The 16,695-nt window shown below is 35.8% G+C and overlaps 2 protein-coding genes across 3 annotated transcripts; both read right to left on the bottom strand.

Moving 5' to 3' along the window:
• Positions 1-4,291: 4,291 nt before the first annotated feature.
• LOC134744987 (juvenile hormone-binding protein-like) lies at positions 4,292-16,389 on the bottom strand. 2 transcript variants are annotated; one of them, XM_063678943.1, is made up of 5 exons: positions 16,276-16,389; positions 15,449-15,674; positions 5,660-5,784; positions 5,023-5,175; positions 4,292-4,467 (listed from the first exon to the last, which is right to left on the bottom strand). In XM_063678943.1, the coding sequence occupies exons 1-5, from the start codon at positions 16,334-16,336 to the stop codon at positions 4,310-4,312; spliced, it is 723 nt and encodes a 240-aa protein (XP_063535013.1). In that variant the 5' UTR covers positions 16,337-16,389; the 3' UTR covers positions 4,292-4,309. The 2 variants fall into 2 exon arrangements, with proteins under 2 accessions (XP_063535013.1, XP_063535012.1); XM_063678942.1 differs by lacking the exons at positions 15,449-15,674; positions 16,276-16,389 and adding exons at positions 6,369-6,594; positions 11,398-11,530 and having other exon boundaries at positions 4,295-4,467.
• Positions 13,330-14,646, bottom strand: LOC134744892 (juvenile hormone-binding protein-like). Its single transcript, XM_063678839.1, has 2 exons — positions 14,412-14,646; positions 13,330-13,519 (listed from the first exon to the last, which is right to left on the bottom strand). The coding sequence occupies exons 1-2, from the start codon at positions 14,644-14,646 to the stop codon at positions 13,362-13,364; spliced, it is 393 nt and encodes a 130-aa protein (XP_063534909.1). The 3' UTR covers positions 13,330-13,361.
• Positions 16,390-16,695: the final 306 nt, after the last annotated feature.

The following is a 16,695-nucleotide window of genomic DNA, read 5'->3' on the forward strand; positions in this document are numbered from 1 at the left end:
GCGGTAAGGGCACGCGACTTGCAATCTGGAGGTCGCGGGTTCACACCCCGGCTTCGTACCAATGAGTTTCTCGAAACTTATGTACGAAATATCTTTGATATTTACCAGTCGCTTTTCGTTGAAGGCAAACATCGTGAGGAAACCGGACTAATCCCAACAAGGCCTAGTTTCCCCTCTGGGTTGGACGGTCAGATGGCAGTCGCTTTTGTAAAACTAAAAATTTTGGGATTGGTTGCCAAGCGGACCCGAGGCTCTCATGAGCCGTGGCAAAATGCCGGGACAACGCGAGGAAGTTGATGATGGCATTCATTTTTTTCTAATTTTTAGGGTTTCGTACCCAAAGGGTAAAAACGGGACCCTATTACTAAGACTCCGCTGTCCGTCTGTCCGTCCGTCTGTCCAGTGTCCGTCTGTCCGTCTGTCTGTCTGTCACCAGGCTGTATCTCGTGATCTGTGATAGCTAGACAGCTGAAATTTTCACAGATGATGTATTTCGGTTGCCGCTATAACAACAAATACTAAAAACAGAATAAAATAGAGATTTAAGTGGGGCTCCCATACAACAAACGTGATTTTTGGCCGAAGTTAAGCAACGTCGGGCGGGGTCAGTACTTGGATGGGTGACCGATTTTATAGTTAATGGTAAGGAACCCTTCGTGTGTGAGTCCGACTCGCACTTGGCCGGTTTTTTATTTAAATTTCAGGATCAATTATGCAAACAAATACTACACGCGGTTACAAGCATAAAGAATATTGACCAGGTTCGATTCCCGGTTATGTATGAGAGTTTAAAAAAAGTTTGAATGTCATTATTATTAAATCTAAAATGGACGCCATGGTTCCTAAGAACAGATTTCGCTATCTCTCATAGTACTTCTCCATACTGACCCATTTGGATTGATCATCCTGTATAATATATCTTTACTGCGATCACGTTTAGAAAACAGCTTTGCCTAAAGCGTGACACGTGCCGAAGTTCTTTACATTATCGACATCGACCCGCAAACACGAAAACACAGATTACAAGTAACACTAACTTAGATACTCCATTCCCGGAAAATAAATCTGTGTAAATTAAAAAAAGCGGCTCAGTAATAGGTATCAGCCTTTCAAAAGTGGAAGGAAACTGGATCTTTCAAACTAGGCAACAAAACTGTTGCACGGGGTAGCTACGGACTTCACAGCTGTGATTTGTTGTGATGATGATTTACCCACGGTGTATTTTATGTTTTAAGTATATATTTTTTTAGACAGTAAACTCAAAGTACTAGATTAAAAATAGCAATTATGTGTTCTGGTTGATTTGCTATACCTACGAACTTCGGCATGTATAGTCTGTCCGAATACTCTTACTTTGGCGTATAGAAAAGCGGATATGCTATAGGTTCCTACTAACGTTTATTTCTGATTAATTGTAAACAAATATTTTTGCTGTGCGGTCGCTTTTCGCAATAACAATATACTTATTTGTAAAAAAATATTAAGTATAAAATTTATAAAAACTTCCCTACAAATTTAGTCAAGCCAGAATGCAGTTATTCATTAAACGGTCTAAATTGTCCATTAGGCTTTTATTCCTACAGTTCAAAATAATCTTTTAAGTAAATCACACTCTTACACAACACTGGTGCTTCTATAATTCTACATAGGTAGGTAGTCTGTGGCAATACTCATGTAATCAGTATTTACTGTATAACATATCGGGAACTATTTGCCGTTGCCGCTCCTTCTTTCGCGATTGCTGTACCGTGAAATGTGGAACCTGTGTTGTGATTCTCATTGCTTACTCAAGTTATTGTTAAAAAAAGTCCAGCTACGATATTGTAAACAAACTTAATATGTATTCTTGAAACTAACTTTGTGCTGTTTAGTAACAAATTAAATGATCACTAAGGAAACTAAAATTGTATATCTCGTCGTTTCGACGACCGGTCTGGCCTAGTGGGTAGTGACCCTGCCTATTAGATGAAGCCGATGATCCTGGGTTTGAATCCCGGTAAGGTATTTCCCGGTATTTTATTTGTGTGATGAGCACAGGATATTTGATCCAGAGTCATGGGTGTTTACTATGTATTTGCCCTTGATTAAAATGTGTAAAAAGAATATAAAAACTGGTTTACTAATGTATTGCCAAAAATCGTTTCCCAAAGTATTACTTCCCAAACTATTTTACGCAAATTATCATTTGGCAAAATTTCATTTCGCAAATTTTCATAATCCAACCTAACCTAACCCAACCTAGTACGTCATTTTCATTTCGCAAGTATGGGGTTGGGAAATGAAATGGTTGCGAAGTAAAAAACTTGCTAAAATTTCATTTGGGAAATGAAACTGATGCCATAAGTTTGTTGGGAAGTGAAATTTGGCGAAAAATATTTTGGCTAAACGGCGGTATCCCATAAAAACTACAATTGTGCGTTAGCCCTTTTTAATAACAACTACTTACCTACTAATTCATGACTACTTTTAATACCTACCTACAAGTACTTTATACTGGTTTTCTTGAAGCGAATACTGAAAATGTATGGAAATAAGAACCTTGGAGGATCTAAGTACGTGAGGTCTCGGTAAACGCGCTGAATAACAATTCTCCAGTATCGGAACTAGAACTTTTTTGATCGCTAAAGAAAAAGTATTGAGTTTGGAATTAGAAACTTCAAGTTATATTTATTGATAATACATACCACCACTAAGCGTTTGGCCCGGCTGATATTAAATAGCTACTATAGTTGATCAAGCAAATCTTGTCAGTAGAAAAAGGCGCGAAATTCAAATTTTCTATGGGATGATATCCCTTTGGGCCTACATTTTTTAAATTTGCCGCCTTTTTCTACTGACAATGACCAGTTATAAGTATATCCTTGTACTCGAAATTAAATGAAAGTGGCTCCATGAACCCTCTGTTGCGAACGCCACCTTTTATTTGTATTAAATCTCAATAGATTCCTAATGCAGTAGCTAAACGCGTCGGGCTCGGCTAGTATTCGGAAGCTTTTTCTTATAAAGCAAGTACCGCTCCACATAATATGCTGTAGGTATCGCGGCCAAAGGACCTCAATTAAACCATTTTTCTAGGGTTCCGTACCCAAAGAAGTAAAAACAGGACCATATTGATACTCCGCTGTCCGTCTGTCCGTGTTTCTGTCTGTCCTTCTGTCTATCACCAGGCTGTATCTCATGAACCGTGATAGGCAGTTTAAATTTACAAATACTAAAAACGGAATAAAATAAATATTTAAGTGGGGCTCCCATACAACAATCGTGATTTTTTTGCCGTTTTTTGCGTAATGGTACGGAACCCTTCGTGCGCGAGTCCGATTTGCACTTGGTCGGTTTTATACTGTTCAAAATCTTGCAAGTCACTCTTTCATCATCCTCCATAGAATCAACAACCACTTCCGAACTTCAAGAACCCCTTGTAAACCAGTACGTTGGAATATTATATTAGTTCACTACAAATCTACGTATAAGGTCTCCCTAAAATAAGATATGCATCGTGATTACCACCCATTTTTTGGCGTGACGAACCTAACTTCACTGTGATTACAGTGCATATTTGAATAGTTGCTTAGGTATATAATAAAGGAATGCAGGAGAAAAATAATGACAGTCAATGATACAACATTGAAGACTTTTTATATTTCAGAATTTTAGTTATTTATCACTTTGACTAAAAAATTAGAAAACATATTTTTTTATCGTTTTTCTCTTTGCTTATATAATAATATTATTTGATTAGGTACTTACTTGGCTTGCAAATAATTATGAAACCAGTTTAAATGAATTGTAAATAATATTTGGTTCAAAGATATTGACTAAAACAAATTATATAGGTATAAATCATAAAAAACTATAAAGTACTATTACTTTAGTTATTATAAAATAAAAGAATACGCAGATTATTCATTCAGGATTAAAATTTTATTATATTGACTTAAACAGCATTATTTCTGTTTTATTGAACACATACATCTTATTATATAACCATGTGATGATAAATAACAAAAAATTTACTAGGTCCTTATAACAATCCAATGCAATTAAATCTAAGAGGTTATTTATGACTCAAACAAAAATCGCTGTGTAACATATTTATGGAATAGTATTTTTTCCATGCTATTAAAACTAAAATATCTTTTTAGGTAATTCCTTAATGTAACATACATTGTGCAAATACTTTTGTCATAAAAATATTGATTTATTTATGTCTAAAAATTATCGAAATAAACAGCTTTTTTGTGTCTCCTGTAAAGTAGGTTAAAAACACATGGCGACTTTTGCACGCACAGCGAGGGCGAATAGAAATTTTCTATTCGATATTGGTGAAAAAAGCTGTCGAAGGTATAGCTTTGGCAGCTTCCCTGATGTTGTGGACGACGTATGTGTATGCCTTCTCCGTTATTTTGCAAAATGCTTTTTCTCTTAATTCGTGTTTCTTCTCTTGACTGAAAGCCTTGGCATCAGCATCTAATAAAAATAAAGCAAAATGTTTATAACTAAAATTTTACCTAACAGATTTCGTACTTAAGATTAATTCAACATAATTACCTTTAGGAAATATTCTTGGAAAGAGGAAAAATAATCTTTACCTAATTAGTTTCAGTGATTTATGGAAAAGTACTTATATTATGGGTGAATAAAAACAATAGTTATGAGAACGGTCTACAATTTAACTGATTCCACTGTGTAATAAACGTCATACGTTTTGAGCATCTTCACATTTTGCGCACTATCAGCGCGAAATCTATTATTTTCTGTCGTAATTAGCTCGCAGTTAGCGGCATACTAACTGCATGAGGCGAAATCATATATTCCTATTTCCTTATGTCGGCACGAGCCATCAAAATATAAGTTCGAATTGGCCTCCGGGAGTGTGAACGACTCCTATCAATCTTATTATTACAGTACTGGAGGTTAGTCGCCAATTGGTAGCACATGCTAGCGATACGAAATCACTTAAATTGAATAAGAATTTAAGTCCCTGTCAAAGTTGTTTTGTTTATATTTTAACTAAGCCTTTACCATTTGAAAGAGTCTGCTGAAACTCAGGGTTCAATTCAACACGCGGGGCATCGACCACTTTGCAAGTGATGGTCTCTGGGCCGACTTGGAAATGAGTGACTCCTTTTTCGTCAGTCTTAAGATCGTACTTGTAAGTAGCTGTGCCTAATACACCTGCAATTAACAAAATGTTTAAATATAAATATAATTAGTCGATATACAAAAACTTTCCTATATTTAATCATTCAATTCAATAAAGTTAGATTTATTGTAAACTGTAACTTTCTTAGAACAGACAATAACCACATACATAAATACTCAGAGGAATCCTTTGAGTTCAAACTCAAGAAATCAGCGTTGCTTTTATTTGAGAGTAAAATACTCTCTACCTGCTTTCCTTGTTTCACTATCAAGGAGTTTAAGGTTCACGTGCCTACTGTGGCAAATTTACATAATACCTACACAGTTGCACTTTTTTATACCTACTATAAGCACAAACTGAGACAGTGAAACTAGATAGAATCTATAGAAATTATAAATATTTAAGGCGTGTAAACAGAAATAAATAATGGAGATTCATCAAGGGTCAGAAATAGCCCAGTTTCTTTCAGTTATACGGAAAACCAAACAGTTTACTGAATTAGATTCACAAACATACTTGCATGTGACTTGTAGTGTCCCGATAAGGTCTTTGACGACTTGGAGAATATAACATCGATATCAGTGACAATGTCTAAATCAGCTTTTGTTGTTAGTACTACCGCCTTTGCATTGGTATCCATTCTGAAATTAAGATTAATTTCTGATTATAAACCGAAATGAATGTCATTATACAAAGGAAAAAAATGACCAAAGCCTGGAATCGAACCAGCGTCCCCCATTTACCGGACAGGTGGTGCCTGAACCACTCACTCGGCTATCCGGTGACGGTGGCGTGGGTCGAAATTTCCAAGTATAGGTATGACAACTTCCTGAAGGCTTGTGGCGCCCCCTGGCCATTTCTAAGGTAAAACAGTATGGTACGACCTTCTAACCGAATCAAACTCAGGTGATTACGGGCTAGCGAAGAGATGGCGCTGCCATTAATACTTTATGAAATAAAACTATGAAAACGGATTATATCGCGTATATTGAATTTATATACCTAAAATGATGATTATATGTAGGTCGTTTTCATAGTTATATTTCATGAGTAACTATCGCGGTAACCGAAGAGAATATCATTAATACTTTAATTAAGAACAAATTAAATTACTTTCTGTGAATTTTTTTTAACTCAAACACACAAAATAAAAATTAAATATTTAGAGTAGTTTATGAAAAGGGAAATATAAATAAAATTAAATGAGACAAAACCTAATACTTACTTGAAATCTGATATCTTTTGATTCCGTAATCCTGTCACGGTCAAGTTCTGATGCTTATAAATTAAACCTTCGTTATCAAACACGATGTCGAATGAAGGTATAACTAATGGATCTAAAGCCACAATATTCCAGGCGGGTATTCCTTTGTGTGTTTTTTCTAGGAATTTTTCGGTAGATTTGCTAAGGCAATCGATGTCATTGGTACTACACGGCACAAGTAAAGATTCTGAAATACAGAAGAAATATAATAATTTTAAAATCCAATTGGCCAAATAACAGGTTCTGACATGCAACTATATCGTTTCATTAGGCGTATTAGGTTAGGTGCATACGAGTGACAAAAGACAGTTAAGATTTTTAAACTTGGAATTAGCCTCCTGTTACGACAAAGCTAACCTATGAGTTATATCCGCGGTGGCAGCATTGTTCCATTTTCATCGCCTGTCACTCTCGCACTTACATACTTGTTAGAACGTGACAGGCATGGTGACAGAAGATAAAAATGTTCCGCTGAATAGAGTTCCTCTAAGTTAATTACACAGACTTTTTTACAGATCAAAGTGTAGTGGTGCTACTATAAATGTGATATTTTCATGAATATGGCGTTTATGGCGACACTTTATTACTGCAAAGTCTGTGTAGAGTTTACTTGGTCTGGCTCTACTATAGAGTAAACTTTTGTACAAAACATGTGCAGAATATGAATAGCTTTCATTTGATATTTCATATGTGTTTGTGCAATCAACAGCTCGGCTGCAAAATACATTGTTTTTAATAAGGCGAAGGAATTTTATGACGTCATTACTCAGGACTTTCATGACTATTTACTATTTTAGAGGCCTATCACCCCTAACAAAATGTTTGAAGTCAGTACATACTGATTACTAGGTCCGAACTATGTTTAATCTGGTAAAGAAAGGACGCATTAACCCCTGTTCCTACACACACAACACGCATTGTCTTATCGAGTTGGTGTATAAACATCATAGGTACTGATTAAAATAGTCCGCGGCACTTAAGTAAAACCAACATGGCCGCTACTGCTCGAGGTTGTCACCGCGTTGCTATGAAAACGATGGTGCGTCTGCGTCCCGCCCCGCACCGCCCCACCCCGCCCTCACCTCAGGTGATACTTATAAATCACTTCTGCGCAAGTAATTAGCCTCATGTGAAGTTTATATTTGAACGAAATATGTTTTATTCGGATGTTTGTTACCGTTATATCATGTTACAAATGCATTTCCGTTTTTAAATTACCATTTAATTACTTAAAATTATAAATAAAAAGTACAAAAATTTGCCCGCGAAAAGCTAGTGAGCGAAACGCTCGAAACGCCACGTGACGTCACGCGTTCGACAGATTAGTGTCATTAGTAGCAAACGTCAGTTGGGCCGCCCAACGTGTGACGTCATCACGCTCTGTCGAATTCGCACAAAAATTATGAGCGTTTCAACCGCTCAAAAATTTTCAACATTTTAAATATTTTTTAATAAAATAATGTTAAGGTTTACAAAAGTATTTTTATCATTTCCGGTGTTCCAATGATATAAATTATGAATCCAAAAATAAAAATAAATTCATGCATGGAGCTAATTACTTACGTGCCGCGGATTATAAATAGGTATACTCGTAAGTGCAAAATTATATACAAATCATTACTTCATACTACGATTATTACGATTAATCTAGCAAGAAAAAACAAAATGTCGAACTGCATAAGCAAATTCAGTTATTTTTTGACCGAAGCGTAGCGAAGGTCTACGGTTTGACTCGGGCATTTTGCTTTTGTATGTCCGGGTGTTCTCCTCTACAGGTCGTAATTCTCAACCGATTTTCGTGAAATTTTGTGACCATATTCTATGATTAAATAGAATTTTTTTGTCGATCCGGTTTTTGGAAATTTTCCAAAATGGCGGAGTCGTGGTAGCTCGCGCCTAAAGAAATAGTCGTATCGATATCATAACAGTATTTTCTTTTTGAGAAATGTTTACAGATTAAATGTCGAAGAATGCAGAAACTTTGTACTGCTGGTTTTGGCGGTATTTAGATATTTAGTTATTATTCGAGAATGAGTAGCTGAATTTCGTCAGCTTAGGTAAGCACTATAATGGCGTGTTTTGCAAACATTCGCTTTTTTCGATTGCACCGGGTGGTCCCTGGTTCGATCCCCAGAAATTGTACGCTGCTACATAACTTTTTGTATTCTTTTACACTTAAATTTCATATTGTTTTTTTTTTGTCTATTTTGAAATTGATTGATCACGCGCAGGCTAAGTGTACTCGTTTCATTTTTACAAGCTTTTGTTTAACTAGCCCTAAAAAATATGTTTTTTTTTTCGTTATTTTAATTTTCTAGTGTTCTGAACGGCGGAGCCATACGTTTAGTTAGCTTTAAGTGGTTCTCCTTATTCCGAATTTCATACAATTTTATTTACAGTTTTTCTTTAAAAATACGTAGGTTTCTTGCACCATAAACTTCGTTTGTCTGAGCGGGTTTATGGAGCCAATTATTCAATAATATTATTGAAAAATTCAATAAAAAATTTTACTCAACGCCTGTTTGTGTGAGTGACCTTTACACTATCCATGTCAAACAAAATGGTGAAGTGAAATATTATTAAAATAAAATACGCGGTATTATAAAAAGCTGGAAAAGTTAAAATGTGGCATTTTTCAGAAATTTCACGACTACGTGTGTTTGAGGCCACCGTGTGCGAAAATTAAGGCATAAAACGCTCAAATGCGCTCATACCTACAGGCTTTATAATATAGGGTCGGGTAAAGCCCGATATTCAAACGTTATACATGGCTCCTGGGGCGCCCTCTACACTGTAAGGTCGGGCGAATTCAAGCGTGCGAAGCGCGCACTTACACACAGGCTTTATACAGTAGGGTCGGGCGAAGCCCGCCATCCAAGCGCGCGAAGCGCGCCTTACGCAAAGGGCGCCATCGGCGCCTTTTACACTGTAAAGATTACGTACAAGGCGCTTGCGGCGCCTTTTTTTCTTACCTACAACCTTTTCACTGTAGGGTCGGGCAAAGCCCAACATTCAAGTCTTACATACAGGGCGCCTGCTTCACGCTATGAGGTCCCTATGCGGTCTTCGCAATAACTTCCACGCCACGTTTCACATCAACCACTGCGGCTGTATCCCTTACACAGCCTATCACCATGTTTTTTTATGCCAATCGATCCCATTCCTATCCACGATCAAAAGCTTGTATGGTACCAAAAAAACTTCCGCCTAGAAAAGCCACAAATCGAGGAAAACTTTTCCCATAATTTTTTTTACATGCTATTTTTTATGCCAAACGATTCCATTCCTATCCAGTATCAATAGTTTCATAGGGTACCTTCTAAAAAGCCACAATTATTTTTAAAGCGAAATTTACAAACCTAGAATATATTAAGTATGCTAAAACGATCAACATCAAAATCAGTGATTTGTTAAGATTTAGTTAGTGGAAACCGTTTTCTCCCGAAATGGAAATTGTATGAAAAAAGTACCTGTTGTCTATAGCTATTCTACCCTCTTAAACGTAACAGGACTGATTGGAGAGATAGAAAAATGTGAATAAAATTTTACGTTTTCTCCATTAGTAAATGTAAACTTTTATTACCTACTTAAAAATGTGACTCGCACGCCAACAGCACTAGGCTATCAATTATTAGCGTTTTTGTAGTTATCGGTAGAAGAATTCGCGACACTCAATTGATAATAAGAATAACATACGCTTAAAATAACTCGAAATTTCTGATCTTTTTCAACAATAAACATTCCATCCGCTGCGCCCTCTAGGTTACTTTACTGTAACATTACGAATTTACTGACATTTGTCTTTAAGTACGTATGTGTATGTGAATGCAAGATATTGCTGTATTTTGCAGTATTTACACAATTTTGATGAAGTGTGACAGTCTCTACTGTTGGGTGTAAATATCTTTCGATTTAGACGTCATATTTTTGTTGCATACGTAAATATCAACACGCCTTAGAAAATATTCGAGTTTTGGAAACGATGGTGATCACACATCCATCTTAAGCTATGCTCGCGAGGTTTACAGCTCACAGAGCCACTAGTTTTAAATACAAAGATATTTTTAAATGTACTGTATACATGTGCGAATAGGTAATTCGCAACTCGTGTCGATTTAAAACACTCCCTTCCGTCGTGTTTTAATTTATCGCCACTCGTTTCTAATTTCCAACTTTTCGCACTTGTATCGTAATGTACTATTCACGGATAGAAATGGTGTAATAGTACACAGATTTACAGTTTGACCGGCATTGCCACGTCACGCACACACGCACGCAAAGTGATTGGTACCTACAAGGTAGTATGGTCCTAATAATAGTACCCACTAATAAACTCCAGGGAAATTTAAATCATTCAGTGGAACCAAGTACCATTTGTTTTGTAACGTACGATTTTTGACTCTAGTGATTTAACTTTCACTGCCATTTTTTTCATTTATAGATTAAAAAGCCACACGAATAATAATACCGTCATCCACACTGTTTTTACCTGTGTGAAACCTGTGTAGGAACGTCGTTAAATAAAGGTAACAAAATAAATTCGCGAGACCCGATTGTAAATGTGATTTAATATATCCACACTGTTATTTTGTAAATCCTATTTCAAAGACGTAAGGTATACCAAAATAGTACATTACGATATAAGTGCGAAAAGTAGGAAATTCGCAACGACCAAAGGGAGTTTTTTTATTTATCGCACATGTATGGTACAACGTTATTCGATAAGAGACTGCGTGTTGTGTGTTGTGTGTAGGAACAGGCGGGTCAATGCGTCCTTTCTTTACCAGATTAAACATAGTTCGGACCTAGTAATCAGTAGGTAATGATTTTGTTAGGGGTGATACTAGGCCTCTAAAACAGGAAATAGTAAACAGTACATATGGTACTTTAAATTTTCGATACAGGCAATAGCGCTAATTACTGCACTAGGGCGCTAAAGTAGCACCGTATGTACTGTAAAAATAACACGTTCTAGAATCCTAGGTCGTACCGTCACTTGATAATACACTTCCAGAAAGCATGAGCAACATTAACACTGCAAACACCGCCATTATGAATTTAAAATATTGAACACTTTCAAATTCTCCAATTGATCACTAGCCACTGTCCAAACAAAAGTATTACACGGCTTTATATAACACAGGGGTTATCAGTTTAGATAATACCGGACGCTATTCCCGATTATTTAAGAGAAAAGGGGACGACCGCTTCTTCATATTACAAACGTCGTCCCCATTTTCCTCCTTGGGTATTCATTTTAGGTAGAAATACAAAATATTTTTACACAATTTAACCCCTGGGGCCCGTTTATCAAAAGATTATAGCTTGTAATACAAGTGGAAGTCCCTTTCTAACAAAAGCTGTCAAACAGGTACTTTCACTTGTATTACAAGCTACAAGCATTTGATAAACGGGCCCCTGCAGCGCTCCAGTTTCACAGAAGTATGTAATGGAACTCTATATTTTTATATGGACTATTGTCTGAAATAGTGATTTTTTTATTTATACTAATTACGGACACACGTGTGACCGTAGGGCGCTCCACGGATTAATGTATATTTGCCTGTTGGGCACAGCTATATAATAATATGACCCTTCGTTTGATTTTTTTGATTTTTTCATTATTATAAACTATAAGTATTAGGAGCGAAAAACAAACGCAATTTTTTAAACGCCAGACGTCACCTAACTCTTATATTAATTAAAGACCACAAAAAATTCAAACGAAGGGGCAAAGCTATGATCAATACACATTAAATTGTGTAAAAACTTTTTCTATTTCGTCAATACCCTACTCATAGTGTTATGTTCCTGCCGGTGAGTAAGGTTGCCAGAGCTCAACGAGGGTGCGGAGCGTTGCCACGCGCATGTAACACCTCTGGAGTTGCAGGCGTCCATAGACTACGAAGACTGCTTACCATCAGGCGGCCAACCACCACCTTTTAAAGGGATACTGTGTAGAGCGCTTCATTTCGTTTACCACTCTACTTTTATGTCCCAACGGCTCCTTTCTTCGGACTATACGGCCACCAAATGGTACTCTGAGAGGGCAAACTTACAAGCTATATGGAGGTTTCCCAAGTATTTCTGTGAATTTTCTCATTTTTAATCCCATCCCACAGAATATCTCTCTCCGTTACACATTGAGTGATTATGACTGAACCGTCATGGCGATTTTACCCAAAGAAAAAAGTTACGTTACGGAAAGAATCAATAAAGGTAAATAAATATCAGACCTCCATTTGTTACGTCAAATAATTAATAATCGAACGAACTTACGTGTAAACTTTGATTACAATTATACGAGTATCCAAATCCAAGACAACAAATAAAATTTACAGGCAGCAGTAAGTCCAGGACGGACATTTTTAGAGATAGGACATTCTATAATATTTAAAAAAGTTTGCGCTGACTCTCACTCACTACGCGTCAGTATTTCAGTGGATTTTTTTGTGTTACGAACAGAGACTTTTAAATTTTCAGGGGGATGGGGGACGGGCATTTATTTTCTTGGATTTGGCTACCCATACTCTTCTACTGTCTTTTCTACTAAGTTTTAGTCTCTTGGTCGCTAAAGAAAAAGTATTGAGTTTGGAATTAGAATTTTCAATTTTTTTTTATATTACATAACAATGGTAATAATTAAGGCTTCTGAATCATTTCATTTTTTTATGTAGGACTAAGTCTTGATTTATTTTGGTAATAAAAAAACAAGGAAAACAGTTTTAATTTAGAATTTATTGTACAAAATTGTGGCACCTACTACTCAAATAGATTCGAACATCACTTACTGTTATTATGCGCATTGCAGTATGAGTTTTATCATATAATGTTTTTGTAATTTTTTTAATCAGACAATATATTTCTGAAGACCAAAAACAAACGCCGATTTTGGCCCAAATCAAGTACCTAATGTGTATTGAATACTATCTATAAATACTACAATACATATTTCTATTCGATATTGGTGAAAAAATCTGACGAAGGTACTTCTTTGGCAGCTTCTCTGATATTCTGCATGAAGTATGTGTACGCTTTCTCCGCTATTTTGCAAAATGATTTTTCTTTTAACTCTGCTACCTTCTCTTCATTGTAAGTCTTGGCATCAGCATCTGATAGCAAAAATAAAGTAAAAATATTTCATAAAGTATACACCTGCCAGATTTCAGAATCAATCAATGGCACTAATAAAAGGCATGCAAACACAATGAATTTGGAAATATTGTCAGAAACATAAAAATCAATTTTCAAATGATGAATTTACGACTGGCTGTTGGTGCGACTGGCTCGAGAGTTTTCAAGGAGGTTGGGAACCGTTTGCGGAATAAGGGCCTGGATCCCCGCTCCGGGTCATTCTTGGTGCAGAGGTTATCCATTGCGGTTCAGCGTGGTAATGCGGCGAGCGTTTTGGGCACCTTTGTATTTGTGTTTTTTTTTTTTTTTTATATTAAAATATATAAGTATTGTTGATGAAATTGTATGTAGATTTTTTTAAGATTTTAGGTAGTTATTAATATTTGTATAATTTTTGACATTGTATTTCTGTATTGTGTTTTAGTGTTACTTTGAAAGTATGGTTATAATCAGCATAATTATCTATTTGTAGTTATTTTTCTTAATGCTATTACTTTCTTGTGCTTGATTGCAATAAAAGTTATCTTGTATTTTCAAATTATTATCTGATTATTAGTTTAAGTAGATCCTAACTTAATGAAAAAAGTACTTATTTATATAATGGGTAAATTAAAACAAAAATTGTGGGCACCAACGCACTATCGACGCGAATATTATTATTTTATGTCGTATTTAGGTCGCAGTTTGCAGCTTACAAACTGCAGGAGTGTGAACGACTTATTATTTATTCTAATTTTTCTTCTACTGGTATATAATTGTAAGCACAGGTTAGCAGTATGAAATCGCTAAAATATAAAAAGATTTTAAAGTTCTCAAAGAAGTTTTGTTTTTCGCTGAGTTTGTTTATTTTAACTGAGCCTTTATATTTACCATTTGATAGAGTCTGCTGAAACTCAGGGTCCAATTCATTACTCGGGTGGTCGACAAGTTTGCAAGTCAATGTCTCTGGGCCGACATGGGAATGTGTAACTCCTTTTTCGTCAGTCTTAAGGTCGTACTTGTAAGTAGCTGTGGCCAATACACCTGCAATTAGCAAAATGTTAAATTTATAATTAGTGAATTTAGCTAATGCCGCAGGACCGAAACATCCCACAAAATATTTCATCTTTCATTAAATTAACTTTATTGCAAACTGTAACTTTCTTACAACAGTCAACTATATAACTCAGAAAAATCTAACACGTTCAAACTCAAGAAGTCAGCGTTGCTTTTATTTGACAGGACAATGCTCTAAATAAATATAATATAATAAATGTGTAATTATAATTGTTAAACGTAAAATGTATAATATTTTAAATGTATTTTACTTTCCTCGTTTTCAAAATGAAAACTAGTTTTTAACTCGGGTGAAAGGCACCATTAAATTTCATTCTCGGACTACCTCGACAGAAATGGATGCCTTACATCCCTTGGTTAACAATCTACTATTCACAAACTTACTTCCATGTGACTTGTAACGCCCCGATATGGTTTTAGATGACTTGGTGTATATAACGTCGATATCAGTGACAATATCTAAATCGGCTTTAGTATTTAGTACTGACGACTTTGCTTTGGTATCCATTCTGAAATCAAGATTCATTTCTTTTTTGAAAAAACCGTTACTTAAGTAGGTATATATTTATTTATTTATTTATTACATACACACAACCATCAATTACAGGATATCCTATTTCGACAGTATGGAAATTGACACAAGAATAGGTACAAGACATTAAATTATAGATTAATGTTTTATTTCACAAGAAAAATAAGTAATTTAAGTTATTAAGCAAGGTTTAAACTTGTTAATTATCAATTTAACCATACCTGTCATATAATTTATTAATTACTTAATAAGTAAACCCACATATAGAGTGAAAACTCTAAGCTTATACCTATTTCTCTATGCTTACGCTTATACTTACTTGAAACCTGTTAACTGTTGATTCCGTAATCCTGTCACGGTCAAGTTCTTATACTTAAAAATCAAGCCTTCGTTATCAAACACGACGTCGAATGAAGGTATAACTAAAGGATCTATGGCCACAATATTCCAGGCGGGTATTCCTTTGTGTGTTTTTTCTAGGAATTTTTCGAGAGACTTGCCCAAGCAATCGATGTCATTGATACTACACGGCACAGCTATAGATTCTGAAATACAGAGGAAAAATAATAATTTTAGAATCCAATCACCCAAATAACGGATTGTAACATGCAAAACTTTTAGTGTTTTGCACTTTGCTCAGATATTTACTTGGAAAAAGGCTCTTGTTAGAACAAAGCTAAATTATGAGTTATATATCCAGGATTAGGGTCCCTTTATGTTAACTCTGAACAGACTTTTTAAACATCAAAGTGTGGCAGTGCCACTATAAACGTATTGTTATGCATGAATTAAACGTTTATGGTAAGTATGGTCTACTTTGAGGAAGAGCGTCCTCAAAGTAGACCCCAGATGCGTTGGGACGATGACATCAAGAGGACTGCGGGGAAGCAGTGGCTCCAAGTCGCACAGAACCGTGACGAATGGTGCAGAACGAAGGAGGCCTACACCCGAAGGGTAGAAAAGGGCTAAAGAGAGAGAGAGAGAGAGGGGTGTAATTAAGTATGGTGACCCATCCACATGGTGGTCATTCACTGTTATTCGTACATCCTATTTCAAAGATGTAAGATTACCAAATTGTTTTTAAATATCTTGCTCTAGAATTCTAGGTCGTATATTACATACAAATTATACTACTCTTTGTCGTACCGTCAGTTGATAATACACTCCCAAAGAACATGAGCAACATTAACACTGCAAACACCGCCATTTTGAATTTAAAATATTGAACAGTTTCAAGTAAACCAATTGTTCACAAGCTACTGTGCGAACAGAAGTGGGTATTACACGGCTTTATATAGCACCCGAGGTTATCAGTTCAGGTTATTAGTTTAGATTCTTCCTGATTATTTAAGACGAATGGGGACGACCGCTGCTCCATACAAACATATTCCCCATTTATCTCCCTAGGTTCTTCCTCCATTAAGGTATGTTGGGTATAAGGTAATACCCAACGGACGAATTTGGGACTAATTGAGATACCTTGCGAAACCTCGCTCTTTTTTTATTTTTTATTTATAATACAGGATAGTAATTACAGGGCGAAGTCCGGAATGCCAGTAAAATTAC

Source organism: Cydia strobilella, chromosome 10, assembly GCF_947568885.1.
Source record: "Cydia strobilella chromosome 10, ilCydStro3.1, whole genome shotgun sequence".
Lineage (NCBI taxonomy): Eukaryota > Metazoa > Arthropoda > Insecta > Lepidoptera > Tortricidae > Cydia > Cydia strobilella.

Excerpts from the sequence above, each read along its gene's own strand:
- LOC134744892 (XM_063678839.1), bottom strand. The coding sequence starts at position 14,646 with ATGAAATATTTTGTGGGATGTTTCGGTCCTGCGGCATTAGCTAAATTC. Across the intron at positions 13,520-14,411 it reads TCAGCAGACTCTATCAAATG|ATGCTGATGCCAAGACTTAC; the intron begins GTAAATATAAAG and ends TTTTGCTATCAG.
- LOC134744987 (XM_063678943.1), bottom strand. The coding sequence starts at position 16,336 with ATGGCGGTGTTTGCAGTGTTAATGTTGCTCATGTTCTTTGGGAGTGTA. Across the intron at positions 5,176-5,659 it reads ACACTACAAGTCACATGCAA|GTGTATTAGGCACAGCTACT; the intron begins GTATGTTTGTGA and ends TGTTAATTGCAG. Across the intron at positions 4,468-5,022 it reads TCAGCAGACTCTTTCAAATG|ATGCTGATGCCAAGGCTTTC; the intron begins GTAAAGGCTTAG and ends TATTTTTATTAG.